Raw genomic sequence first — 27,071 nt, forward strand, 5'->3', positions numbered from 1 at the left:
GATCGCCTATGTGCTGGACCGAATTGGGAGAAGCTACGTTAGTGGGGCCGGATATGATCAAGGAAACCTTAAAGAGCATGAAAGCTATTCGTCAACGCCTTAAGAAAGCACAAGAAAGAACAACCGAATAAGTCAAGGTGATTCGCCAAAGATTGTTGACCGCTCAAAGTAGACAAAAGAACTATGCTGATCATCGTCGTCGCCCATTGTCATTTAAAGAGGGAGACCACGTATTCCTTAAAGTATCGCCTCGTAGGGGCTTGTCGCATTTTGGGAAGAAAGGGAAGCTTTCGCCACGTTATATTGGGCCGTTTGATATCATTGAGAAGATTGGGGAGGTCACGTATCGTTTGGCGTTACCACCGAAGCTATCGGGTGTACATGACGTGTTCCACGTGTCTATGTTAAGAAAATACGAACCAGATCCGTCGCACGTGCTGGAATGGTCCGAACTTGAGTTGGAGGCCGACGTGTCTTATGGGGAGGAACCAATACGTATCCTAGATTCGCGTGATCAAGTTTTGAGGGGTAAGACGATACCGTTGGTGCACGTCTTGTGGAGTAATCAAGGTAGAGATCGAAGAGTCAACTTGGGAAAGAGAGGATGAGGTTAGAGAGAAGTTTTCGCATCTATTTCCAGAACGAACCAATGTGAGTGTTTAAAATTTACGTGTCATGATAATATACTTGTTGCATAAGATTAATGGTTGTGATTGTCGTATGCATATGTGATGAGTATATTAGCTAGTCTTGGCATGGAAAATTTTGAGGATGAAATTTTTTTAAGGAAGGTAGAATGTAGAGACCCGTATTTATTTATTAAAGTTAATAAATTATAAGTGCATATTTATTGAGAAAGAAATACGGAATAATAGTGTTTATGTGATTTGGGGCTAAAATGATAGAATTGGTTGTGGAAGGGGTGTTGGTGTGTTTTGTATATATATGGGTATATATAGGAGGGTGAGGGAGTAGGAGATCATTTTCCCTTCCCTCTACTCACCGACTCTCTCTCTCTCCTACGTCTCTCTCTCTCTTGGTCACTCTCACAACTTCACTCAAAAACCTACCAAAATAACCTCCAATCTTTCATCTCCGCGCGTATCGTGGCCCGTATTTTGTTGGTTTGAGCTCGGAGGAGTTGTATTTCGTTCGAATCAAGGTTTTCAAAAAGTTAGTCGTGCTTCAACTTCGAGGTAGGGATTCTACCTCTTATTATATGTAAAAGACGTGCTTCTATCCTTGAATCCATGCTTGTAGTTGTTATAGTTGTTGATGGCATTGAAACCCAGAAAATCTGCTGTTAATCTGCTCGAAATGCATCTGTATCGATACGGGCTTTTTGCCGTATCGATACCAGCTCAAAACCGTAGCTTCTCATTCTGTTTGCATTCTGTATCGATACAGTCATTTTGGCCGTATCGACACCAGTTGCTTATGGATAATTTTCACTGCTTTGTTCCAAACTTCATCGTTTTGACCCCCGATCATTTCTAACTTGTTCTAAGCGTCACCAAATCACTCTATAACATTGTTAATCATATTTGTTGAGTTCGTTATGTGTCCTTTGCACCCCTTGCCATTGTTCGATAAATTTTGACGTCGATTAATTCATGAACTTTGAATTGAATTAGAATCACACGTAATGAGAATGTGATACGCTCGAACACTTGTTGACACAACGAATACATTCGGGACCTATCGACGGGTAGGTGCCTGGCAGGGGATATCGGGGTCCCATGATTAGCCTGGTAGGAGCTAATGCTCATAATGAACATTCAAGGCCCAGTCTTCTAGGTGGGCGCTTGGCTGGGGGTATCGGGGTCCCATAATTAGCCCGGCAGGAGCTTCGGCTCATGACACATAACGCGAAGTGATATTGAACATATGGGAAGTTGAGATGATTGAAGGTTGAGGTGTTTACCAGATTTCATATCGAGTATGTTGGATTGTTGAACCTTGGTCATTGCCCATTGTTGGGTCTCCATTCAGTTCTTACCTTGTGATCATCCTTGCATCTCTCTCTTGCATATAATGTTAGTGTAGAATTTCCTACTGGACTAGTGTAGCTCAAGCCTATTATCATTTTCAGGTACTAACACAGGGCAATAGCGTGCATGGTTCAAATGCTTGGAGGTGGAATTATTTTGAAAGTTAATGATTGAGGAGTTACTTAGGCATCTTTGTAAATCTCTTTTGAAGATGTATTTGTAACTTTATTTGTAGATCTTTTGACTATGGAATATTGTAACCCTTAACTCTTGAATATTCAGCACTTGTGTTAATTTGGCCCTTGGAGCCAAAAATGTAATATTTTGGGAATGCTACATTATTTTGGTTATCGTACGGATTATGGCGAGGTTTTATATATGGAAATCATTTATATTTATGTAAAAAAAAATCGAGGGTGTGACAGGAACAAGTCTTTACTGAGTCGAGTCTCGAATAATTATGAACGAGACAGTCATGTGCAGCCCTAGCAAGAGTTCAGGGGCTTTTTAAAATTCTTTCAAAAAGTCTAGAACAAGCATCCAAAATATCTTCCCAATTCCGTTCTGTTTTCTTTCTTTTTTGATCAAACCCTTCCCCTTTGGCCTTTCCCATTGAGGCATTGGTTGGACAGACTTTGAGAGAAGTGTTGGGCAATGGCAGCTATGGAGATGAGCTCCGGGGTATGCTTTCTGGCAATTTTCTTCTCTGAAGGATTATGTCGTCCCCTTTGTTATTTGTTTCCGTATAGGTTATTATTCATCTTTAGTCTTGGTTTCCTTACTATGCTTGTTTTCCTTATTTGTTTACAAATCTTTTAGCCTTGCAGTTAGACCTATATTTTTATACACATTAACGAAAGCAAACTTCCTGTCAATTCACTTTTCTAACACCTTTTCTTTAATACCTCTCTGTGTATATGTATGGACATATATATGAATGTGTCACCGTGCTTTTTATTCACTGTTTGATATTCATTTATTTGTGAAGTAGATTGTCAAGCTCTGCAAAAGGGTTTCAAAGACTTAAAAACAGCAGTAGTGGCAGGGTTTTCATTCATCTCTGAAGTTTCAAAACGTTGTTGGGTTGATAGTGTTGTTTTCATTCGCTCAATATCTCTCCAACCTCCCTAAATCCCTAAATCACAAGATTTCAGTAAGAAGATGGTAGACTATCTTCCCCAAGATGTGCTAGTCTCCATCTTCACCAGACTAGCCATCAAAATTCAAAACCCTCTTGCAATGCACACCCGTCTGCAAATCGTGGCACTCCCTTATCGTAAACCCTAGTTTCATCAATTCCCACCTCAATAAACCACCTACTCAAGCCTATAACAATGCCAACCACCTTATGCTTATTCGCACGTGCTCCTCCGATGATGAGGGTGGGAAAAAGCTCTACTCCCTTCACTGGGATGACGAAGCATTCGATGAGTATGCCAAACTACATTTTCCATCCAATAAGGCTTTTAATATGTTCTTTCGGATAGTCGGAAGCTGCAATGGGGTTCTATGCCTCACGAACGATCAGATGTCATATGTCACAATTCTGTGGAACCCCTCGATTTAGAAGTGGGTGACTCTGCCTAGGCCTAGGGTTACCTACGCCTCACATGGAGGGTTCGATCATGCGATTGGCTTTGGCTTTGATGCTAAGTCTAGTGATTATAAGGTGGTCAGGATTGTTCGTCTCGTTGATTCCTACTCAGAGGTTAGTCTTGAGATTGATTTGTACTCTCTAAGCACGGGCGTCTGGCGAAACATTAGCCATTTGGGTCTTCCTTATGTGATTAGAGGAAGGGCAACTCAAGCTTATTTGAATGGTGTTGTTGATTGGATTGGAGCGGCTATGGAAAGGCTTTGCTTGATGTTTGTGTCGTTCCATATGGGTGATGAGTTATTTCACAGTATGTCACTACTGTTGTGAGAGAAAGAAGGAAAAGTATATAGGGTGTTAACTAACCCTAACACATGTGAGCTTTATTTATATTATGTGGCGACTAGTTACATAACATAGCAACCAATGTAGGACTAAGTCCAACTCTATTCTAACACTCCCCCTCAAGCTGGAGAATAAATATCACAAAATCCCAGCTTGTTACGTAACAACTCTAAGCGTGGTTTAACTAGAGGTTTGGTGAAGATAACTGCCAACTGAGCTCCTGTAGACACGAAAGGGGTAGCCAACAGGCCACTATCTATCTTCTCCCAAACAATATGACTATCTACCTCGATGTGTTTTGTTCTCTCATGAAATACCGGATTCGAAGCAATATGTATTGCTGCCTGATTATCACAATACATAGGAATAGGTAACTGTACACTAAGCCCCAACTCCTCGAGCAAAGCTCTCAACCATACAATCTCGCATGTAGTATGAGTCATGGCACGATACTCTGCTTCAGCACTGGAACGAGCAACCACAGTTTGTTTCTTGCTCTTCCAGGTAACTAAATTTCCACCAACAAAAGTACAGTACCCAGTTGTGGACCGTCTATCAGATGGTGATCCTGCCCAATCAGCGTCGGTAAAGGCTTCAACACGCAAATGACCATTTGAACGATAAAACAAGCCACGTCCAGGATGAGCCTTGAGATACTTCACAATACGAAGACAAGCTTCCCAATGTGGAAAACGAGGAGCTGACATGAACTGACTTACCATACTGACAGCAAATGAGATATCAGGCCGTGTATTGGTGAGATAATTCAGCTTGCCTACCAAGCGACGATAACGATCTGGATGAGGAAATATCTCCCCCTGATCAACACACAATTTGACGTTTGGATCCGTAGGAGTCTCTGCAGGCGTTGCTCCCAATAAACCAGTCTCCTCTAGAATATCTAGCGTATACTTTCTTTGAGATAGACTGATCCCTTCCTTGGATCTTGCTACCTCAATACCCAAGAAATATCGTAGCTTACCCAAATCTTTGGTGTGAAACTGACGTTGTAAGAACTGTTTCAGCTCATCAATACCTTTCTGATCATCCCCAGTAATAATGATATCATCCACATACACAATCAACACTACTCTTCCCCAATCTGATTGAATAGAGAAGATAGAATGATCAGAATGAGAGCGACGCATACCAAACTGCAACACAACATCACTAAACCTGCCAAACCAAGCTCGAGGGGACTGCTTAAGACCATAGAGGGCTTGGCGAAGGCGACACACCTGAGAACGCTCCCCCTGAGCAACAAACCCAGGAGGTTGCTCCATATAAACCTTCTCGAGCAGGTCACCGTGTAGAAATGCATTCTTGACATTCAACTGAAACAAGGGCCAACCAAGATTGGCAGTCATAGAAATAAGAATGCGAACAGAGTTAATCTTGGCCACCGAGAGAAAGTCTCGGCATAATCAACGCCATACGTCTGGGTATAGCCTTTGGCAACAAGACGGGCCTTGTACCGTTCTACTGTACCATCCGGATTATACTTGACTGTAAATACCCACCGACATCCAACAGTAGACTTGTCTGGTGGAAGAGAAACCAACTCCCAAGTGCCATTGTCATGAAGAGCAGACATCTCAACCTCCATAGCTGTCCGTCACTCAGAAATAGATAAGGCCTCCTGAACAGTGTTAGGAATAAAAATGGACGAAACAGAAGTAGTAAAAGCAGGAAGGGACGGAGACAGATGATCATAGGAAACAAATCGAGCAATAGGATGAGATGTGCAAGACCGAATACCTTTGCGAAGAGCTATAGGAAGACCAGGTGATGGCGGAGGTGAAGGTGCAACCGGATCTTGGGACGGAGGAGGCGTGGTGGCTGGTGCTTATGGGGCTGTTAATACTTGTTGCCGACGAACATATACCTGCAAGGGAGGACCAGATGGTACACAAATAGGAAACACAGACTCAGACTCAGGAAGATCAACTGGAGTATTGTGACCCGAGTAAAAGGGTAATGACTCATTAAATGTGACATCAGCACAAACAAAATGACGACGAAGAGATGGTGAGTAACACTTATATCCTTTCTGAGTGCGTGAGTACCCCAGAAAAATACACCGAATTGATCGTGAATCAAGTTTGTCCCGGTCAGGATCCAGAGTATGAATATAACAGGTGCACCCGAACACTCGTAAGGGTAATGAGTGGAGAGGTCAACAAAGGATCCGAAACACTCCCCCGCACGTGCGACCCCGATTCACACGTGGAGAGGTCAACAAAGGATCCGAAACACACGGATCACAATGAAACAAAGTGCAACTATGGTACAAACAAAGGGGAAAAGCCTCCGAAAGCCTAGCTCTTCATGTTGTGAGAGAAAGAAGAAAAAGTGTATAGGGTGTTAACTAACCCTAACACAGATGAGCTTTATTTATATTATGTGGCGACTAGTTACATAACATAAACAACCAATGTGGGACTAAGTCCAACTCTATTCTAACAACTACCAGCTAGGATACCATTTTTGCCTCGGGGCCCTAGTCCTGCTGTTATTCTAGGATCACTGTCTGTGGTAGAGGAAAAGGGGTATGGTCAAGAAAGAAGTTGGTGCGTATGGGTGATGAAAGCCTATGGCGTGGCAAGCTCCTAAACTTCTTGACGTAGGTATTGGTGAAGGAGTCCACAGGCTAATTGGTTTTCGAAGGGAAGGTGAACTCCTAATCGAAGCTCGAGGAGATCTTATTTCGTTTAGACCTAGTGATGTACATGTAAAGGGGCTTGGAATTCGAAACAATACAGGGAATTGGTATTAGGAATCACTTCATACAGAGGCATATGTGGAAAGCCTGGTTTTACTTGGAAGTCCGGGGCAAACAAAGGAGATGAAGTTGCCTATGAAAAAGAAAAGGAGATTGAAGTTAGGTGTGGACAAGAAGAAAAGAAAGTACAGGAGCAGCAGAAACCAGGCATTATACACATCCCACTTAGCCTGTCATTCCTCATTGTCATTGCTTTTTAATTTGTATTCACTTGAGGCTACAAATGAATGTTTTAGCCCTATCTATGTTCCAAGCTTGATATCGATCAATTTTATGAGTCCAGTACTTTAACTTGTTTAATTTGCAGTCTTACCTACTATTGTGATTCTAACGTTAGGAAATGTTGTTTGCTAGGGTTTTGGTGGGACGACACGATCAAAGTGAGGAAACAAAGAAAGGTTGAGAAGGGTTGCAAGCAAAGAAGCACGGTGAACCTTTTCCTCCTGTAGTTTATTTATCTATAGAAGTAGAAGGAAATAACTTTATCCTCTAATCTTGCAAGGTTTATGAGAAGCTCTTTCTGCAATCTGCTGAGTATAATTAAGGTGATTGTATATGACATGTATGTGGGAACTCTTTCTTCAGGGGTTATGTATCTAACCTTCATGATGATTTGGAATTGTGATGGCATTTGATGCTCATATATGACAATGATATCTTCCACTGTTGGTCATTAATCATTATGTTAAGTCACATTTTGTTGCTTTTATACTAAAGATACCAGTAATTCAGTACAAGTCTTAGTGTCATTCTCCATGCGTAAATGTCGTTCTTAATGTCATTTTGTCTTGTGTGTGTGCTTGGCCCTGCTAATAATCTAACATTACTGGGAGCAGTTTGTTTCATGGTAGAACTGTATAAGCAAAATTACCTTTTTTCCAAAGTTAAAGACATTTGAAGGGAAAGAAAGCAGAAGGATAGATTGGATTTGGGGATTTCTAGTTTCTACAAAAATCATCAAAAGAGAGCTCATCATTTCATATCCTAATGGTGACTCATCAAGTTAATTTTATTCTGTGCCTTCGTTTTGGCCTGTTAAACTAGAATGGGAGACATTTTTTACCAAATTATTATCTCACCTCTGAAGAATCTGTCTACTTTAATGGGACATCATTCATAGTTGTGGGTATTAGTAAGTAACTGAGGCTAGGATACTTTGATGGCTATTTTTTCGCAAAATCTGGAGAAACCTTTTTGATGTTGCTAATTGGCTCCAGGAAAAGAGAGTGATTTTTTTGTCCAAATAAATAACAGTTTAGGAACAAAGCTCCATGAGGCTTAGTGTATGAAGCACCTACAGGTCGCCATACTTGTGTCCTACACTGTGGATCAGTGGCGGAGCCAGGATTTTGAACCTGACGGGGCCGGCTTTATACACATTTTTTTATCGTAACATATACTTATTATATATTATAAGATTTTTATTTTCCAATACATTACATTTGTACATAGAAATGATTCTAGCCTAATTCAATTTAAGTATACCAATCATTTGTTTTTACTTTAGGCTACTTCAACTGTCACGTGCTTATTTTTTATTTGTGAAAGAAATTGAGGAATGAGAATGTAAACTAACCGATATTTTTAAGATTATAAGTAGCTATATCTTAATTATTCTATTCATGCTATTCATGAATAAGTTTTTCTATTCATGCTTCATGTTGCTAGACATAATTATTTCAATATCTTTTGTTCATTTATTATTCCCACGTCCCTGCTGCCTCCTTATCCTCTTTTTTTTATTTAGAAATTTCATGTCCCGTGTTTGTATCCGTTTCCGTGTCCATTAATGTTATAGGCTTAGATTTGTGGCAATTTGATTTATACTGGGTTGATGTGAAGATCAGTCTAGTTTTCATTATATGAAGATCAGTATCTAATGGGCTATTGGAAGATAAAATTTTACCTCCCACCCCATATATACTCTAATGGGAGGACACGTGTTGATGTCCACGTCAGTTACCAATATATGCACTTGAGCATATATCCCAAGGATCTTTATTGGCTTCCATGATTTGATGAGAACTCTTGGCAAATGTTTCCTGAGTTCTGTCCTCCGAAGTTGTTATGGAACAACTCTAAGTTGGTTGGTGATTGTACTTTTGTATGTCTGGCAGCATGGAAAACATATGGCTGTATGTATGCGATTGCTGAGGTTGTTTCTAGTATTTATTTCTCTGTTTCTAAATGTGCATCGTATTTGGGAATATGCACTCCGTATTCTGTCGTGTGAGGTATCTCTTGTTTCGTGACTCTGCAATGGGTGGGTATTAGTCATGGTTCGAGATGTAAAAACTAAGAATGGTCGACTCTGGTTTTATGACATCCAGTTTTTTTCTTTCCTGATTGTTATGTCATGTGTAGTTTGACAATTGGTTATCACTAGACAGGCTTGAATTGGTGATGTAGGATAAAGAAGCTTGTGTGGAATCACCAACAGGTCAGGATTGTTCCTCTTGTTGATTTCGACTCAGAGGTACCGCCAGAGATGTTTTTACTCACTGAGCACGGGTGCTTGGCGGAACATTAGCTATTTGGGTCTTCCGTATTTGATTAGTGGAAGGGCATTAATCTAGTTTATTTGAATGGTACTGCTCGCTAGATTGGAGCGGACATGGAGAGGCGTTGCATTATGCTTGTGTCGTTCCGTATGAGTGATGAGGCAATCACCAGCAACGTAGAGTAAAGAAGCTTGTGCGATTCCACTTGGGAAACAAGTAATATTTGGTTCCGTTACCCTCGGTTACGGATAAATTTAGCATCTCTAAACTAAGGTCAGTCAATGAGGAAAAAGTCACTGGCCGTAGTGGTCGCCGGTCGGAAGTGGTTGTGGGAGTGGAGGTGGGAGGGGGTGATGAAAACTTTGAAAAGATAATAATGTGTGAAATTATATTTACTTAATGATAAAAGGGTAATCTTCATATGAAGTTGTCCTTAGAGGTAAATAAAAATTGTGTTCATCATTAATGAAAATTAAGTTTTGATTTTCTAGACCCACAGGAAATTTACTATTATTAAAATCGGTCCCCACTAGTAGTAGTTCTTCCCGACTCTGTTGCTCCACTTTGACTCTTCCCAGACCTAAACTAAGAAAAATATATATTTATGAAAATGATATTAGTACTCCAAAAATTGATGGAGTCACTCCAAAATCAGTGAATTTCAAAGCCACTTTTCTTTATTTTTTGGAGTGTCTCCATCAATTTTTAAAGTGACAATATCATTTTCCATATTTTTACTCCCATTATTTATCTTTGTCGGAGTGCACGAGTTTGGCATGTGCTTTGTAGGATTCGGCTTTGGCGGCAGCTTTGTCCATGACCTTTGCGTCCGAACTCTCTTTCCCTTCCCCCTTTTTTAGTTTTTTTATTTGCCTAGCGATTAATTAATTAGAACATTCAAGTTTTGTGGCACGGATAAGAACGTTCCGATTGCACTTTATGTTTTCTTGCGTGCACTGTTATCCCAATATTCTCTCTCTCCCTCGCTCTTGCAGCTGAATTCTCTCTTTTTAGACATTTTTAGGTAGCAAGGAATTGATGTGTGACATATTTATTTTTTATGTGTTAATATAATTGATTAGAAGAACTCTGATGAAAACTTACTTAAAAACAATACCTCTAGAAGAAGTTAGCTTAGTTGGTGGGGTGGTCAACAGTAAACAATGGTACTTTCATTTGAATTGTGTTTAGAACGAATTATTTCATGCCTTCAGACACGGACAAACCCTAATCGCTAAACAAATTAAGAACAATCTTACAATCAGTTGAGGCGCTTTATTGGCAAGTAATATATGAGTTCGAGTCTTAGAGCTGTAAATTACAGTTTCATCATACTTATAGCTAGCCCTTAATTAAATGGTCAAAACCCGAAACAAAGCAATTCACAATTAATCAACAAGCAAAATTATACATACACCATGAATGGCTCGACACACTCACAGAAACTTCGAAAAAGCAATTTCGAGTTTATTCTATCACTCGTATTGGAATAAGGGTACAACAGTAGATGAGTACAAACTTCTATCATGATACTTACAAACAAAAGACAGTGCATTAGACTCTCCTAAAAACACCAACCAATTATTAAGCAACACTTCTCTCAATCGGATTCAGAAATGATCTCTAACACACTGCTAAAATGCCTTCCACCCATGTTTCCCCTTGTAATTGACTGACTGGTGGTAGAAAAGGGATTCGGGGGCATGGCCAAAGTCTTTCCATCTCCCTCAAGCATTTGAACCACAGCTTTCATTGAGGGCCGGTCTCCTGGATACCACTGAATGCACCATAGTCCTACAACTGTTAGCTTCTTAACAATCTTGGCATCTCCGCCTTCCTCAACTTCATTATTATTTACTTCTTCGCGATTTAAACGATTATAAATCCATTCAGGAAAGTAAACTTCATCGCTATTTTCTTCTGCACGAACATCAATGTTCTTCTTCCTCCCTCCAACCATTTCAAGCAACAACATTCCAAAACTATAGACATCTGACTTGTGTGACACATTGCTGAAGTTTCTAGAGAACACCTCTGGTGCAATATAACCCACGGTTCCTCTAGCAGCTGTCATGGATACGATGCTTTGTTCTTTCGAGCACAACTTGGCTAGCCCAAAATCAGAGATTTTTGGGATGAAATTTTTGTCTAACAAGATGTTATGAGGCTTAATATCGAAATGAAGGATTCTTTGATCACACCCTTGGTGAAGATAATCAATTCCTTTGGCTATGCCAAGAGCAATATCTTGGAGCTTCTCCCAACCAAGTGAAGCTTTTTTATGATCAGATGATATGACCTTCTCTGGACAATCATTGGGCATGTACTCGTAAACAAGAGCCTTTTTATACCCGTCAGCACAATATCCAACCAAGCGAACCACATTGACATGGTGGATCATACCTATCGTTCCCACTTCGTTGATGAAGTTGTCACCATTTCCTGTGAAGCTGTCGAGGATCTTGGCTGCAATAGGAACCTCATCGGAGAGCTCTCCCTTGAAAACAGTTCCATAACCTCCTTGGCCTAGTTTGTCCTTCAAATTATGAGTAATTTTCTTTATCTCCACATATGTGTATCTTGTAGGCTTGAGAGCTCTGTAGTTCTCTAAAAATCTTTCAACCTTTAATTGATCCTCTTTCTTTAAAATGTCAGATCTGTGGGCAAAATATGTAGCTATGACAAATACAACAAGAAGAAAAACGCCAGGAGGGATGAGACCTGCAAGTTTAAACAATCAAATTACTACGCGAATGTTGAGAAAAAATGATGGGAGTAAAAGGAAAGACAATTCACCTTTAACAAGTGGGCTCTTTTTTTCACCTGTACATATAAGATAATAAAAAAACGCCAGTTAATTTATCATACAAGCGAATTCATATAATTATCAAGACCCAAGCTCTCTGAGGTCAACAATTGCAGAGGTGAGTACTATGGCAAGTCATATTCATTTTATGGGGAGGTTGATACTCACGTACAGCCCGCCGTTTCTCTTGGGTTGAAGAAGGTAGTTAACTTTTGTCATTTTACAAAATATAATTGCTTTAAACAAGGATCGAAAACCCAACTTGAAGAAGTTTATGTTGAATTTTTTAATTAATTGAAGAATCAAATAAAATGAAAGCGCGAGGAAAGTGAGGTAAATATTCTTCCTTTTCTTCTGAAGGATGAGAAGATGAGAAGTACCTCTTGGTGGCATATGATAATTAGTGATGTCAGTTTGTGGAATAGTGCCAAAGCATTCGGTTTCATGCTTCTTGCTGTTATTGCTACTACTCAATCTGCAGTACTGGCCTTGTTCTTCACATTTGCCACAACTAGGTTCCGACCAGGCTGACCGGCCCCCGGAGCAACCATAATTGTACCCTGTTTCGAGCAGATCTAGACATGGAATTGATGGAATGGTATCAATATTTTTGCAATTCTTCAACAGGTTTCGCCTGATCAAATAATCCGAATTCAGCAAGTAGAGATTTTGACCTTGGCGGCTGAGGCATGGGAGTGGTGTATATTCTTCATACATGTCAAATGTATCTTCCAAGGAGGAGAGACAACTGAATACGGAGTATTCACAGAGAGCGTCATATGGATATTCCAAGTCGATGCGACAACTGAATACGTCGTATCCAGGGCCAATGTTGGACAACAATTGGAATGGACTGAAGGCAGATGTGTCGAATATTAGGCTTAGGTTTTTCTGATGCAGAGCATAATCACCGGAGAGTTCGTACCATACATACTGACAATGGTAATCGATGGATTCGACCACCACCTTGACAGAAAATGGGTTATCAAGCAGGGTTTCGTTGTTGGCCGGAGAGCAGGTAAGAGCGAAGTCTGGCCCATAGCCACAACGGTCCGGTTGATGATCCTTTAGCCAGAACGGGAACCGGATTTCTGGGCCCTCGTCTCCGCAGCTTGTGGGCAGGCACTCATCGCCACGATCACGATCGTCTGCTTGGGCTCCAACCCCTGACAGCAACAAGAAGAAGAAGAAGAAGAATAAGACCATCAGTTTGTTCTTAGTCATATCTGTATCTTCTTTAACTCAAAGGACCCTCTTTTCTTTGCTCCAGGTGTTGCAAAAATTAAAATAGAACTGCTTTGAATTTGATGCAAAGCTATGTAGGTGCTAAGGTGTACCATAGAGATATTACACACTGTTTGGTTAGACATTGATGGGTAAAATGGTCCACAAATTTTTGGTCAACGGTAGGATAATTTTTTGGCTCATTGGTTACACATTTTCATAGTATCACAGGATTAGTTAAATGTTTGATTGGTGGAGCTACGGTACCCCTAAAATAGAGATACTTTATTTTGATAAAGTACGTCTTTTTTTTACAGTAAATATATGCATTTTCTAAGTACTAATTAAGAATGCTGCTACAGGTACAGCAGCTTCAGCACAGATAGCGTGTACAGCACGCGTTTGGGCCACTCTCGGGTCCAACAAAGATAATCGGAGCCGCTCATTTTGTTCAATATATTTTTCTTGAGGTCCCTGCAAAATCAGCTCCATCCGACATCGATAAGAGCATTTGCGAAGCATCCAAAATTGCTTACGAAATTTTCTAAAGCGATTTTGGACACTTCGTAAATGCCCTTATCGATGTCGGATGAAGCTGATTTTTTATAGGGACCTTAAGCAAAATATATTGAACAAAATGAGCGGCTCCGATTATCTTTGTTGGACCCAAGATAGGCTCAAACAAGCGCTGTACACGCTGTCTGTGCTGAAAACTGCTGTACCAGCAACATTTTTGACTAATTAATCACGTATTTTCCTTTAAAAAAAAATTCACCTTTTTTTTTTTTTTTAAAGTTTCTACCATAGACTTCTACTTATTTACTTTGAGGAAGCCATGTTAAACTGTAATGTTGATCATAGACTCTCTCTCTCTCCCCTTATGTCTAGCAGAAGGCTTCTCTCCGATGTCTACAAAACCCGTACTCTTCTTCTCGTTGTTGTTGCCCTGTTTTTGAGTAACTGCTGTGCTAAAACAAGTCCCAATTGTGTCTCCACTTGTCGAAATATCCACAACATCAGTCACCCATTTCGAGTGAAAGGAGATCCAGAAAACTGCGGAAACAAGAAATACGAACTGGAATGCGAGCAAGATCGTCTTGTACTGAACTTGTTTTCCTCTGGAAATTACTACGTCCACGCAATCAACTACAACAACTATACAATCCGACTAGTGGATGTTGGCTTACAGCCGGGAAATTGCTCCTCCCTCCCTCTTTATTCTTTGTCGGATCTAAACTTTACTTATTACGATGAACCGTATTCCTTACATCACTTCGACTATTTTTATGGTCATTTTTTTCGAATGCAATGGAATATATCCGTAGCACTATGGTTAGATTGCGAAAAGCCAGTGAAAAATTCTCCATTGTACATGGGATTGGGCAGTAAAACTACTTGTATTGAAAATGCAACTTCTTCTTCTTCTTCTTCACTCTCCTCCGGGGACAAGAGGCGCTATTCTTACTTTTTGTTTGGGACTAACTTAAGAGTTTCAGATGTGGCGAATCAGTGCGAAGTAGATGACATAATCATGACAACGTTGCGCTTGCCAGCTTATAAAAGTGAAGCAAACATTTCCTTCTCGGATTTCCACGATAAATTGGAGTATGGGTTTGAGATTTCCTGGCTGTCCTCTATCTGTGAACAATACCCTGGAAGACTAGCCTATTGCGAAATTGGGTCTAATTACACTGCCACTTGCCACTACTACGATCCATTCTCATTTCTATTCTCAGGAAACTTGTCCTTTCGACGTGCGTAAAATTTCCTATTTGATATTGAATCATCTGTGTCCAAATATTTTTATACCAGTGTCCAAATATTTTTATACCATTTCATCGTACTTTCAGTCACATGCCATATAAGATTCTGTATCTTAATAGTACATCAGATTAGTCACTGAAAAGTACAATGAAACAAACATTAATATATTGAGGTCGAACAATCCTTCATCTATTGTATTGTGTTCCGATCGAGGATTCGCTAATAAGTAAACATATGACAAATTAGCAAGACAAAACTTCTTGTCTAATGAATTCAGAGATACTTTCTGTTAGTGAACTAATTCATTCTCTCAAAAACTGCAGGTCGCTTGGAGATCTTTTTGGAGATCTTTTTCCATCGTAAGTGTTCTCTAACTCATCTATTTTCTACCTTGTTTTACCTAGTAGTGTAACGGTAGTACACACCTTTTCAGTAGATTGAATACTTATGTAAGAATGTGAGAAATGTGTCCGTCATTCTAATCAGATTCAAGAAAAAGTGCATACCATTAATATGCTTAAATGACAAGTAAAAATAGTGTAATCTCCTTCTTTTGCGCTTAACATCAAAATTACTTTGCTTGGTCTAAGAGTTCGGCATCCAACTATCTCCACTTAATGTCAAATTGCTACTGGATTTTCCAAGTTCCTTCAATCTTAATGAAGCTCAAATGTCCCTACTTAGACTTTGTTCTCATTGCAAATCCAATGACTCTATCCTCTAACTCCTTAAATCGTCTGAATTTATGGTAAATGTTAGATTGAGTTTTAATGTCATTACTTATATCGAATGGCCTGGGTCTGTTGACTGAACCATAGAGCATGTTTATTGCAGGGTACATCCTTCCGGAGCTCGAAATCATAGGTAAGATCTATCACCATCCGTTCTTTACTGCCCAAAAACTTGAGAATATTACTTTCAAATTATGCAAGATGAAAGAAAATATGGAAAAGTTTAGGCAATATTTCTTTGTGGGATTGCTTTGGTGGGACATAAGAGTTTTGGGATTTCAAAATGAGGGACTGCGTTTTTGTTTTTGATTCCGTTGCTTTGGGCTGACAAGGGAAGGGATAAGGAGTGTATTAGGTTGTTAACCATCAAGTCATCTAAAAGCTTAAGTTGTTAGAAAGAGGAGCAACTTTCTTATTTATACCTTCAACATGTCCCCTCACATGTAGCCAGGCTCTCTTAATAAGTGGGCTAAACACGTGTAAATATTTTTAACATTAGGTATGCGGTGAGGTTCGAACACATGATCTATTGTCTGTTCTGATACCATATTAGGTTGTTAACCACCAACTCATCTAAAAGCTTAAGCTGTTAGAGAGAGGGGCAACTTTCTTATTTATACCTTCAACAGGGTCTATCGTACTTTTACTTGCGATTGCACACCAAATGTGGTAATTTGCAGCACTGTTTGAAAGAAAATAGTGAAAGTGAATAGGCGATGAACAAAATCATGCAACAGAGCTACAAATAAACTGAACCATATATAACTCTAGGATATTGGTGATAATGGCACAGACCTGAAAGTTCTCTTAATTTTTCATTCTCCCTGTTTCGTAGTGGTCATATTTTGTATTCCATGAGCAGGATGGATCCTACTAGCAAGAACTTCATGTGGGATGTTATGCCTATTGGCATTTTTAATCTATAAGTTTACAAGAAGACATTTATCAATGTTCGATACCATTGAAGGTTTTCTACAGAGTCAAAACAACCTGATGCCGATTAGATACTCGCACTACGAAATAAAGAAGATGAGCAGAGGTTTCAAGGACAAGTTGGGGGAAGGAGGCTATGGTTCTGTATACAAAGAAAAGCTCCGAAGCGGTTATGTCGCCACAATAAAGATTTTAGGAAAGCCCAAATCCAATGGCCAAGAATTCATCAATGAAGTTGCTACCATTGGAAGGATTCATCATGTCAATGTGGTTCGACTAATCGGATTTTGTGCTACGAGATCTAAACGAGCTCTTGTTTACGAATTCATGCCTAATGGCTCTCTTGAGAAATACTTATTTTCTCAAGAAGGAAACAACTCCTTAAGTTGCAAGCAAATGTATGACATTTCTGTTGGAGTGGCACGTGGGATCGAATATTTGCACCAGGGTTGTGACATGCAAATCTTGCATTTTGACATCAAGCCTCACAACATTCTTTTAGATGAGAATTTCAATCCAAAAGTTTCGGACTTCGGGCTTGCAAAACTATATTCAACAGATAATAGCATGGTGTCTCTTACTGCAGCAAGAGGAACAATTGGCTACATGGCTCCAGAGTTGTTCTACAAAAATATTGGACGTGTTTCGCACAAAGCTGATGTTTATAGTTACGGGATGTTGTTGATGGAAATGGCAGGTAGGAGGAGGAACTTGAATGCATTTGCCGATCACACAAGCCAAATTTACTTTCCTTCGTGGATTTATGACCAATTCAAAGAAGGAAAGGAAATCGAAATGGGAGAAGCCACGGATGAGGAAAGGGAGATGGTGAGGAAGATGGTTATAACAACGCTATGGTGCATCCAAATGAGCCCTAGCGTTCGTCCTTCGATGAACAAAGTTGTTGAGATGCTTGAAGGAAACATTGAAGCTCTTGAAATGCCTCCCAAGCCTTTCTTAACTCCTCAAGAGATGCCAGTTGAAGATCAATGAAACAACTTATATCTCTATCTATTGAGTTGCTATTTCTACTAGCTGTAGTCATATTATTAAGAGTTCTTGTCTTTTGGACTATTACATGTTAGTAGACTTCTTATCCTTTTGTAGTGTATTGTCGAGGAAAGGTCCTGACGTCATCTCATAAGTAAGAACAGTCTTCTTCAATTATTGGTGAAAATTTTGAATTAGATCGTGCTACTTTGAAATTCGATGTTGTTTTTCGTAGTAGTCCAAGGGGTTGGTTTACTTTTGGGCATGCTTCATTTGCTTTGCTCTTCTTCTTCGGGCACATTTGGCATGGTGCTAGAACCCTGTTCAGAGATGTTTTTGCAGGTATTGACCCCGATTTGGATGCTCAAGTTGAATTTGGAGCATTCCAAAAACTTGGAGATCCAAGTACAAGAAGACAAATTTTAGATTTAATCTTCTTATGAGAAGTTATTTCTTGTATTATTCGGCTTTCAGGCTTTCATAGTTAAAGATTGCTTGCGTTTATTTGCTAACCACAATTTCTTAAGGGAGTCTGCTGTTGAAAATTTCAAGAAGTAGCTTCTATGAAAGAAATAGGAGATGTTTATTCGCTAACCAATTTCTTAAGGGAGTCTGCTGTTGAAAATTTCAAGAAGTAGCTTCTATGAAAGAAACAGGAGATAGACATATTTCTATAGCAGAAAATTGGAGTATGGGTTTGAGCTTTCCTGCAGGCTGCAGGCTGTCCTTTCTCTGTGAACAATGCAAAGGATGAGGCAATTGCTTCATTCAATCCGTTAATTCAAGCACTGTCACTTGCTACAAATACTGCTATAGCTCCAAATATTGCTATAGCGCCTTCAAAAAGAGGTCCTTTTTATGTGCGTAAGATTTTCTATTCGATACCTTAATGAACTCTGCTAGCCACAAAAGTTGAAGTAGTAGTTACTAATTAATCTCCAAGAGCCTCTTTGGATGGTGAGAAGGGGGAGTCCATCCTCACCTAATCTCACCACTTCGGTGAGAAAGAGAAAGAGCTAATAAAAAATAATAATTTTGTATTTTTCTCTCAGTTTCTTACAAAAATGCTCAATTCAAATGAATGATTTGGCTAGAAATCAATTATTTATCTTGAAATCCCTCTATTCAAAGGGGCTTTAAAGTAATTAGAGGCTATTCAGGTTGCATTCTTGTGAAAATTTTTTTTTGCTTTTTCATTTTGTTTGTATTTTCCAAATTTTGTTACATTTGCTTGATATTTTTTTAAATTAATCATCCATCACGACAAGAGAAATCTAAAAACTAAAAAATTATGACCAAAAGCAAAAAGAAGTTCACTAATCAAGTAGATACTTATTTATCAGAACTTAGAGACAAAATTTAATTATGACTCTTTACAATAATATCATCAGAATATATAATACTCCGTAAGATTTTCGCATTGGTTCAAACGGATTAAAAATTGGAGCACTTAATTTTTAACCATATTTGTAGAACCCATAATAAGCCCCACGAATCATTAATTTCTTGCCCATTTGTTGTGCCCCAAGGAGGGCCATTGTCACGCCCTAGATTTTCAACATAATAATAATAATATTTTCAATTAAAATACTTCGCAACAATTCAATGTAATACCCCCAAATACTTTCCATAATCCATCCAAGAGAAAAAAATCAAGTTTTAAAAGTTTACATTAATGGCACTCCGGCCCCAAATTCTTAAACAATAATCACAAGAGAGTAAGGCAAAAGAATATAATTGAAATTACGATTACATCTTCAAAAGGATTTTACAAAAGATGCCATGGTAATTCCTCGTTGTTAGCTTTCAAAAGTATGGTCAAATGCACAGCACGCACTCCATATCAATGCCCCTGAGAGGTACCTGGAAATAATAATAGGTTGAGCTATACTAGCCCAGCAGAGAAATCTTTGCTCAAATTATATGCATAAGAGATTATTTATACATCGAAAAGAACAATGACAACAGTAAAATTCTCACATGAACCGAAGCAAGGATCTATGACTTGATAACCGACACCGTTTTCACACTTGAATCTTAACACTCTCTAAGTTCTCCGCTTTCAATATGTCGAATGTTCTCGATTCCTTTTCCGGGCAAATGGGACCCCGTGCATCCCATATTCGTTCCGGCATCACACCGAGCGGTGGATCCGTGGCTTTCTTGTGCACTTTCGGGCATTTGGGACCCCGTGCGTCCCATTTCCGGCATCCCATCTCATAGTTGTTCCATGGCTTTCTTTATCGTTCTATTGTTCTAAAACGCAATTTTTCATTCTACAAGCCTCAATACCGTATAGCATAATCCTTCATAAAATATGCCACAATACTCACATCATATTCATTTAGTTTTACGCTTATCCTTATTATAACGAGGTCCAAAAGAGTAGGGACGAACAACAAGTCGTTGGAACATGAGCAACAAAGTTTAGAGTTGACTAGAATATGATTGGGGAGTGTTAGAGGTGATCGGAAGCCAATACAATCGACGAATGATCAATAGAGTTCAAAAACAGTTTTCTTAGTCATTGGTACCGATACCTCAAAAAGTAGGTATTGGTACCAAACCAATCCAGAGAGCAATCCGAGATCAAGGTATTGATACCTCAAAAAGTAGGTATTGATACTAAAGTATTGATACCTTAAAAAAATGGTATTAGTACCAAACCAATCCAGAGAGCAATCTGAGATCAAGATATTGATACCTCAAAAAGTAGGTATTGGTACCACTGCTTGACAGTGGACGATTTGCAGAAAACGAGGAATATGTATAACTTCGATTTCAACCAACTAAAGCACAAATTTGGCACACAATCAACCCATAAACATGTAGAGAGAGTAAGAATTCCCTACCTCGCCTTGGAGAACGAAACCCAACGGGATTTAATCGAGCCCTAGCCTTGAAATTCGAAATCCTCCGAGAATACTCCTCTCCGAGCTATATCCAACGAGATACGGGCTCAATAACAAGAATGGATGAAGGATTGAAGATTATTTGTCTTGGGTTTTGAGTGAGGAGTGAAGTTTTGGGTGTTGGAGGAGGAGAAAGAGAGAGTGCCGAGAGAAAGGGAGAGATCGGGAGTGAGAGAGAGAAAGTGAGGAGTATTTTACTCCTCTACATACACACCCACACATATATATACTACCCACACTTCAAATTGCACAAGCACCATACCATAAACAATTCTATCACATTCACCCCAATTCATTTAAACTCAATAAAACCCATATTTTCCTTATTTAAAATACTTAATAAATCTTTTATTAAGTTTTTCAAAAATACGGGTCCTTACACCCTATCATCCTTAAAGAAATTTCGTCCTCAAAATTTATAACCATAATCAATGAGGTATGCAACATTTAGATATGCACCAATAGTATTACTAAATATCAAGCAACAATGTCATAATCATAAGTCTCAGTTCGGAAACTCACATTGATTCAAATTGAAAATAAGAGTGGATACTTCTCCCAAACCTCATCTTCTCGTTCCCAAGTCGACTCTTCCTTGCTTTGGTTACTCCACAAGACTCGCACTAACGGTATTGTCTTACCCCTCAACACTTGATCGCGCGAATCTAGGATACGAATTGGTTCCTCTCCATATGATGCATCGGCTTCTAGTTCAAGTTTAGACCATTCTAAGACATGAGATGGATCCGGTTCGTATTTCCTCAACATGGACACGTGAAACACGTCATGCACTCCCGAAAGTTTTGGTGGCAAAGCCAGGCGATATGCTACATCCCCAATCTTTTCAATGATGTCAAACGGCCCAATATAACGTGGTGAAAGCTTCCATTTCTTCCCAAAACGTGACAAACCTCGACGTGGCGATACCTTAAGAAATACGTGATCCCCCTCTTCAAACGATAACGGTCGGCGACGACATCGGCATAATTCTTTTGTCTACTTTGCGCGGTTAACAATCGTCAGCGAATCACCTTAACTTGTTCGGTTGTCCTTTCTTGAGCTTTCAAAAGACGTTGGCGAATTGCTTTCATGCTCTCGGATGTCTCCTTAATCATATCCAGTCCTACTAACGTAGCCTCGCCCAATTCAGTCCAACACACGGGTGATCTACATGCCTCCCATACAAAGCCTCGTACGGTGTCATCTCGATACTCGATTGATAACTATTATTGTACGCGAACTCGACTAATGGCAAATGATCCTCCCAGCTACCCCAAAAATCCATGACGCAAGCCCGAAGCATATCCTCCAAAATCTGAATCGTTCGCTCGGATTGACCATCAGTTTAAGGATGATACGCAGTACTAAACAAAAGATTGGTGCCAAGAGCGGCCTGTAAGCTTTGCCAAAAGCGCGCGGTAAACCTCGGATCTCGATCGGATACGATAGAAACAGGAATTCCATGGAGACGAATAATCTCTCTAATGTACAATCGGCTAAGCGTGTCAATCGAATCGGTAACTTGGATGGGTAAGAAGTGAGCGGTTTTGGTCAAACGGTCCACAATCACCAATATAGCATCGTGTCCCCTTGGCGACTTTGGTAAACCTGAAACAAAATCCATGGTCACGTTCTCCCATTTCCACTCGGCCACTGGCAACGGTTGTAACTCTCCCGCTGGTCGTTGATGTTCGGCTTTCACTTGTTGGCACGTGAGGCACTTAGATACGAAAATAACAACATCCATCTTCATCCCGGACCACCAAAATTGTCTACGCAAGTCGTGATACATTTTCGTCCCTCCTGGATGAACAGCTAACGGAGAATGATGGAACTCTCGCAAAATTTCTTCCCGACACGAAATGGGTATGAACAATTTTCCTTGATAACGTAAGCCTCCATCGGTATGAATCATCCACCCTTCTTGAGCCTTCCCACTCAGGAATTTGGTACGAAGTTCCTCCGCTTACTCGTCATGTTCTTATGCTTCAATGACTCGATTCGACAAAGAAGATTGAACGGTCAAATTGCATAAGGTAACCCCATCCTGAACTTCCTCAAAGTTCAACGCGCAGAATCCCAAATCATTCATCATTTTCCACTCGTAAATCGCAAGACTCGCAAGGTGTGTCGGTTTTCTACTTAATGCATCGGCCACTACATTTGCCTTCCCCGGGTGATATTGCAAATCAAAGTCGTAGTCCTCCAAGTCTTCCATCTAACGTCGTTGTCGTAAGTTAAGCTTTTTTTGGGAGAATAGGTATTTCAAACTCTTATGATCAGAAAAGACCTCGAATCTCTCACCGTACAAGTAATGACACCAACTCTCCAACGCAAATACAACGGCCGCAAGTTCTAAGTCGTGCGAAGGATAATTCCGCTCGTGAGTTTTCAATTGTCGTGATCCATATGCCATTACTCGCCCCGATTGCATCAAAACGCACCCAAGCTCTTCTTTCGAAGCGTCACAATAAACGGAGTAGCCAACTCCACGTTCGGGCATAATAAAAACTGGCGCAGTCGTTAATCGCTTCTTTAACTCCTCAAAAGCCGTCTCACACGTGTCACTCCAAACAAAACGTGTCCCTTTCCGTGTCAACCTAGTCATAGGTGCCGCTAGACGCGAAAAGTCTTGGACAAAACCGCGATAATACCCTGCCAAACCCAAGAAACTACGAATCTCGAACACATTTTTCGGTTGCTGCCAATTCATAACGGACTCTACCTTTCCCGGATCAACGGACACTCCACCATTTGAAACCACGTGACCCAAAAATTTGACTTCGGATAACCAAAACTCACACTTACTAAGCTTAGCATACAAACGATGCTCTCTCAAGAGTTCAAGAACAATAGTGAGATGATATTGGTGTTCCTCCACCGAAGGTGAGTATATGAGAATGTCGTCTACAAAAACGACCACGAAGCAATCAAGGTAAGCACGGAAGATACGGTTCATTAAGTCCATGAAAGTAGCCGGCGCATTCGTCAACCCAAAAGGCATAACTACAAACTCGTAATGACCATAGCGTGTACGAAAGGCGGTTTTCGGAATATCCTCTCTTCGGACTCTTAATTGATGATAACCGGACCTCAAATCGATTTTTGAGAAACAAGTCGCACCCCAAAGTTGATCAAATAAGTCGTCGATTCTAGGCATTGGATACTTATTCTTAACGGTGACACGGTTGAGCTTACGGTAATCAATACACAAACGAAGTGAACCATCTTTCTTCTGCGCAAAAAGTGCCGGTGCCCCCCACGGAGATGTGCTCGGACGAATAAACCCTAAATCTTCTAATTCCTGCAACTGGACCTTTAATTCCCTAAGTTCGGCGGGAGCAAAACGATAAGGTGGTACGGAGATTGGTGCGGTACCAGGAAGTAACTCGATAGTAAATTCAACTTCTCTCTCAGGAGGTAGACCGAGTAACTCCTCCGGAAACACATCCGGGAAATCGCAAACAACGAGGGGCAACTCCCCACGCGCAGACACATCCTCATCTAGGGTCAAACTCGCCAACAGAGAATAAATGGACTCCCGCTCTCGAGACCCACACAGATACGGCTCCAACGATTCCCGACGTTCCCCAAAGAACTCAAAACAAGCACCCCTTTCATTCTGAGAGCCCTGAACGATGGTGGTCTGACGGATATGTGGTTGTTGATGTCTCTGTGTACCCCTGAATGACTGCTGGTCAAACCCATGCCCTGACCCCGGCTGCTGCACAGAACCCGACTCACTACGAGCACTTCTCACTCTACGAGGACAATCCTTGGCTAGATGGCTAAACTCTCCACACACATAACACTCCTTCGACCGAAAATCTACACGAAAGTGGCCCGGCTGACAACAACGGTGACATGTAACTGCTGGCCTGGAATGAGCTCCTCAAACCCCGGAAGAAACGGTCGTCGCCCTAACACTCAATTGACTCTGAGTTGCAAAAGATGTTTCCCGTGATCGCTTCCTCCCCTGACTCCCAAAAGTCCCCAAAGAACTAGCATTAACGGTTGGTTGCCTTGATTCCCAAACTCCTCTATTCCTCTGTGCTTCCCTTGGTATCTCAATACTCCTTGCACACTCAACAACCTCAGCGTACTTTGTCTTCCGTTGCACCGTTACCATCCTCCTCACAATGTTATGTAACCCCTTCTCAAAACGTCTGCACTTTCTCTCCTCGGTAGCCACTAACTCTAGAGCGAATCGTGACAAGGATTGGAACTTCATCGCGTTTTCAGAAACGGTCATATTACCTTGCACAAGCTTCTCGAATTGATCCCTCAGCTGATCACGGGAGGACTCCGGAAAGTATTGATCCTCAAAAAGTGTTTCAAACTTGGCCCATGTCATATTCTCCACATCCGGCTCATTTACTTGAGCCGCGGTCCTAGCCGCCCTCCTCGCATCCTTCCTACTCTCCAAAATAGACTCCCACCACTTACTGGCCTCTCCGACAAGTTGAACGGCCACGATACTCACCCGTAGGTCATCTTCAATAATCTTAAAAGCAGTGAAGTTCTTACAGATTTGTGCCAACCAGTGGTCGGCCACGAGAGGGTCGCTACTAGCCCCGTCAAACAAAGGTGGATTTAGACGACAGAATTCTCGCATAGCTACTAAGGCCCGATTGTCCGCATTCTCCCTAGGAGGAGGTTGCAAAAGGTTAGCGGCTGCAAGTGCCGCAACAATATCCCTAGCAAGAGGGTTCTGAACATTCCGCACCCTCGGATTTAGCCTGGCCCCCAATTCTGCATCCCCATGCAAAGCTTCCCCATGCTGGCTAACCTCGTCTTCTAACGGTTCCTCACGGCCACGGCCACGACCACGGCCACGAGCACCCCTATTTCCAGCTCCACCCCGCTTATTGTTGCATTTCGGAGGCATCTAGCTACAAAGGTTAAGAGAGAAAACTATCAACCGTAATATATCAATTATGAGGTCAAACCCCCAACTTCCCAACACGGGTTAACAACTTTGCGCCACTCTACGATAAGGAAAATGTAGTGCCACATATTCCATGAATGCCAATCACACAAGCACATGCATGTCATGTAAAATGATTCAATGCTTTTTGAACCCATGAGACTAAGTCTCCCCACGGTCTCGAGGTATTCTAAAACTATTGCTCTGATAGCAAGTTGTCACGCCCTGGATTTTCAACATAATAATAATAATATTTTCAATTAAAATACTTCGCAACAATTCAACGTAATACCCCCAAATACTTTCCATAATCCATCCAAGAGAAAAAAATCAAGTTTTAAAAGTTTACATTAATGGCACTCCGGCCCCAAATTCTTAAACAATAATCCCAAGAGAGTAAGGCAAAAGAATATAATTGAAATTACGATTACATCTTCAAAAGGATTTTACAAAAGATGCCATGGTAATTCCTCGTTGTTAGCTTTCAAAAATATGGTCAAATGCAAAGCACGCACTCCATATCAATGCCCCTGAGAGGTATCTGAAAATAATAATAGGTTGAGCTACACTAGTCCAGCAGAGAAATCTTTGCTCAAATTATATGCATATGAGATGATTTATGCACTGGAAAGAACAATGACAACAGTAAGATTCTCACATGAACCGAAGCAAGGATCTATGACTTGATAACCGACACCGTTTTCACACTTGAAGCTTAACACTCTCTAAGTTCTCCGCTTTCAATATGTCGAATATTCTTGATTCCTTTTCCGGGCAAATGGGACCCCGTGCATCCCATATTCGTTCCGGCATCACACCGAGCGGTGGATCCATGGCTTTCTTGTGCACTTCCGGGCAATTGGGACCCCGTGCGTCCCATTTCCGGCATCCCATCTCATAGTTGTTCCGTGGCTTTCTTCGTATCGTTCTATTGTTCTAAAACGCAATTTTTCATTCTACAAGCCTCAATACCGTATAGCATAATCCTTCATAAAATATGCCACAATGCTCACATAATAATCCGAATGCATAAACAAAGGAAACAAGTATCATCTTCATTTAGTTTTACGCTTATCCTTATTATAACGAGGTCCAAAAGAGTAGGGACGAACAACGAGTCGTTGGAACACGAGCAACAAAGTTTAGAGATGACTAGAATATGATTGGGGAGTGTTAGAGGTGATCGGGAGCCAATACAATCGACGAATGATCAATAGAGTTCAAAAACAATTTTCTTAGTCATTGGTACCAATACCTCAAAAAGTAGGTATTGGTACCAAACCAATCCAGAGAGCAATCCGAGATCAAGGTATTGATACCTCAAAAAGTAGGTATTGATACTAAAGTATTGATACCTAAAAAAAATGGTATTGGTACCAAACCAATCCAGATAGCAATCCGAGATCAAGGTATTGGTACCTCAAAAAGTAGGTATTGGTACCACTGCTTGACAGTGGACGATTTGCAGAAAACGAAGAATATGTATAACTTCGATTTCAACCAACTAAAACACAAATTTGGCACACAATCAACCCATAAATATGTAGAGAGAGTAAGAATTCCCTACCTCG

The 27,071-nt window shown here is 40.5% G+C and overlaps 5 protein-coding genes across 6 annotated transcripts in view; 3 read left to right on the forward strand and 2 right to left on the reverse strand.

Annotated features, from left to right (window-relative positions):
• LOC131329953 (rust resistance kinase Lr10-like) overlaps nucleotides 1-18,081 on the forward strand; it is a 66,530-nt gene extending 48,449 nt beyond the window's left edge. The window contains exon 3 of the transcript XR_009200895.1: nucleotides 17,760-18,081. The gene's annotated coding sequence lies outside the window, so the exon portion shown is untranslated. The remainder of the gene's footprint in view (nucleotides 1-17,759) is intronic.
• Nucleotides 10,598-13,400, reverse strand: LOC131329936 (rust resistance kinase Lr10-like). Its single transcript, XM_058363372.1, has 3 exons — nucleotides 12,400-13,400; nucleotides 12,010-12,036; nucleotides 10,598-11,934 (listed from the first exon to the last, which is right to left on the reverse strand). The coding sequence occupies exons 1-3, from the start codon at nucleotides 13,241-13,243 to the stop codon at nucleotides 10,814-10,816; spliced, it is 1,992 nt and encodes a 663-aa protein (XP_058219355.1). The 5' UTR covers nucleotides 13,244-13,400; the 3' UTR covers nucleotides 10,598-10,813.
• LOC131328544 (uncharacterized) lies at nucleotides 14,124-15,005 on the forward strand. The gene has a single exon (XM_058361480.1). The coding sequence runs from the start codon at nucleotides 14,124-14,126 to the stop codon at nucleotides 15,003-15,005; it is 882 nt and encodes a 293-aa protein (XP_058217463.1).
• Nucleotides 15,337-18,081, forward strand: LOC131329951 (rust resistance kinase Lr10-like). 2 transcript variants are annotated; one of them, XM_058363396.1, is made up of 3 exons: nucleotides 15,337-15,366; nucleotides 15,842-15,871; nucleotides 16,601-18,081. In XM_058363396.1, exon 3 carries the CDS (start codon nucleotides 16,633-16,635, stop codon nucleotides 17,662-17,664), a length of 1,032 nt encoding a protein of 343 aa, XP_058219379.1. In that variant the 5' UTR covers nucleotides 15,337-15,366; nucleotides 15,842-15,871; nucleotides 16,601-16,632; the 3' UTR covers nucleotides 17,665-18,081. The 2 variants fall into 2 exon arrangements, with proteins under 2 accessions (XP_058219379.1, XP_058219378.1); XM_058363395.1 differs by lacking the exon at nucleotides 15,337-15,366 and having other exon boundaries at nucleotides 15,437-15,871.
• Nucleotides 18,082-22,791: 4,710 nt separating this feature from the next.
• On the reverse strand, nucleotides 22,792-25,461 carry LOC131328545 (uncharacterized). Its single transcript, XM_058361481.1, has 2 exons — nucleotides 24,510-25,461; nucleotides 22,792-24,401 (listed from the first exon to the last, which is right to left on the reverse strand). The coding sequence occupies exons 1-2, from the start codon at nucleotides 25,459-25,461 to the stop codon at nucleotides 22,792-22,794; spliced, it is 2,562 nt and encodes an 853-aa protein (XP_058217464.1).
• Nucleotides 25,462-27,071: the final 1,610 nt, after the last annotated feature.

The sequence above is a fragment of the Rhododendron vialii genome, chromosome 6a (genome assembly GCF_030253575.1).
Source record: "Rhododendron vialii isolate Sample 1 chromosome 6a, ASM3025357v1".
Lineage (NCBI taxonomy): Eukaryota > Viridiplantae > Streptophyta > Magnoliopsida > Ericales > Ericaceae > Rhododendron > Rhododendron vialii.

What these genes read in the sequence shown, in the direction of transcription:
- LOC131328544 (XM_058361480.1), top strand. Translation starts at nt 14,124, where the DNA reads ATGTCTAGCAGAAGGCTTCTCTCCGATGTCTACAAAACCCGTACTCTT.
- LOC131329951 (XM_058363395.1), top strand. Translation starts at nt 15,829, where the DNA reads ATGTTTATTGCAGGGTACATCCTTCCGGAGCTCGAAATCATAG. An exon ending in TCCGGAGCTCGAAATCATAG is followed by an intron (nt 15,872 to 16,600) that starts GTAAGATCTATC and finishes TTCCATGAGCAG; the next exon opens with GATGGATCCTACTAGCAAGA.
- LOC131329936 (XM_058363372.1), bottom strand. Translation starts at nt 13,243, where the DNA reads ATGACTAAGAACAAACTGATGGTCTTATTCTTCTTCTTCTTCTTCTTG. An exon ending in TTATCATATGCCACCAAGAG is followed by an intron (nt 12,037 to 12,399) that starts GTACTTCTCATC and finishes TTATATGTACAG; the next exon opens with GTGAAAAAAAGAGCCCACTT. An exon ending in AAAGAGCCCACTTGTTAAAG is followed by an intron (nt 11,935 to 12,009) that starts GTGAATTGTCTT and finishes TTAAACTTGCAG; the next exon opens with GTCTCATCCCTCCTGGCGTT.
- LOC131328545 (XM_058361481.1), bottom strand. Translation starts at nt 25,461, where the DNA reads ATGCCTCCGAAATGCAACAATAAGCGGGGTGGAGCTGGAAATAGGGGT. An exon ending in AACATCTTTTGCAACTCAGA is followed by an intron (nt 24,402 to 24,509) that starts GTCAATTGAGTG and finishes ACTTTCGTGTAG; the next exon opens with ATTTTCGGTCGAAGGAGTGT.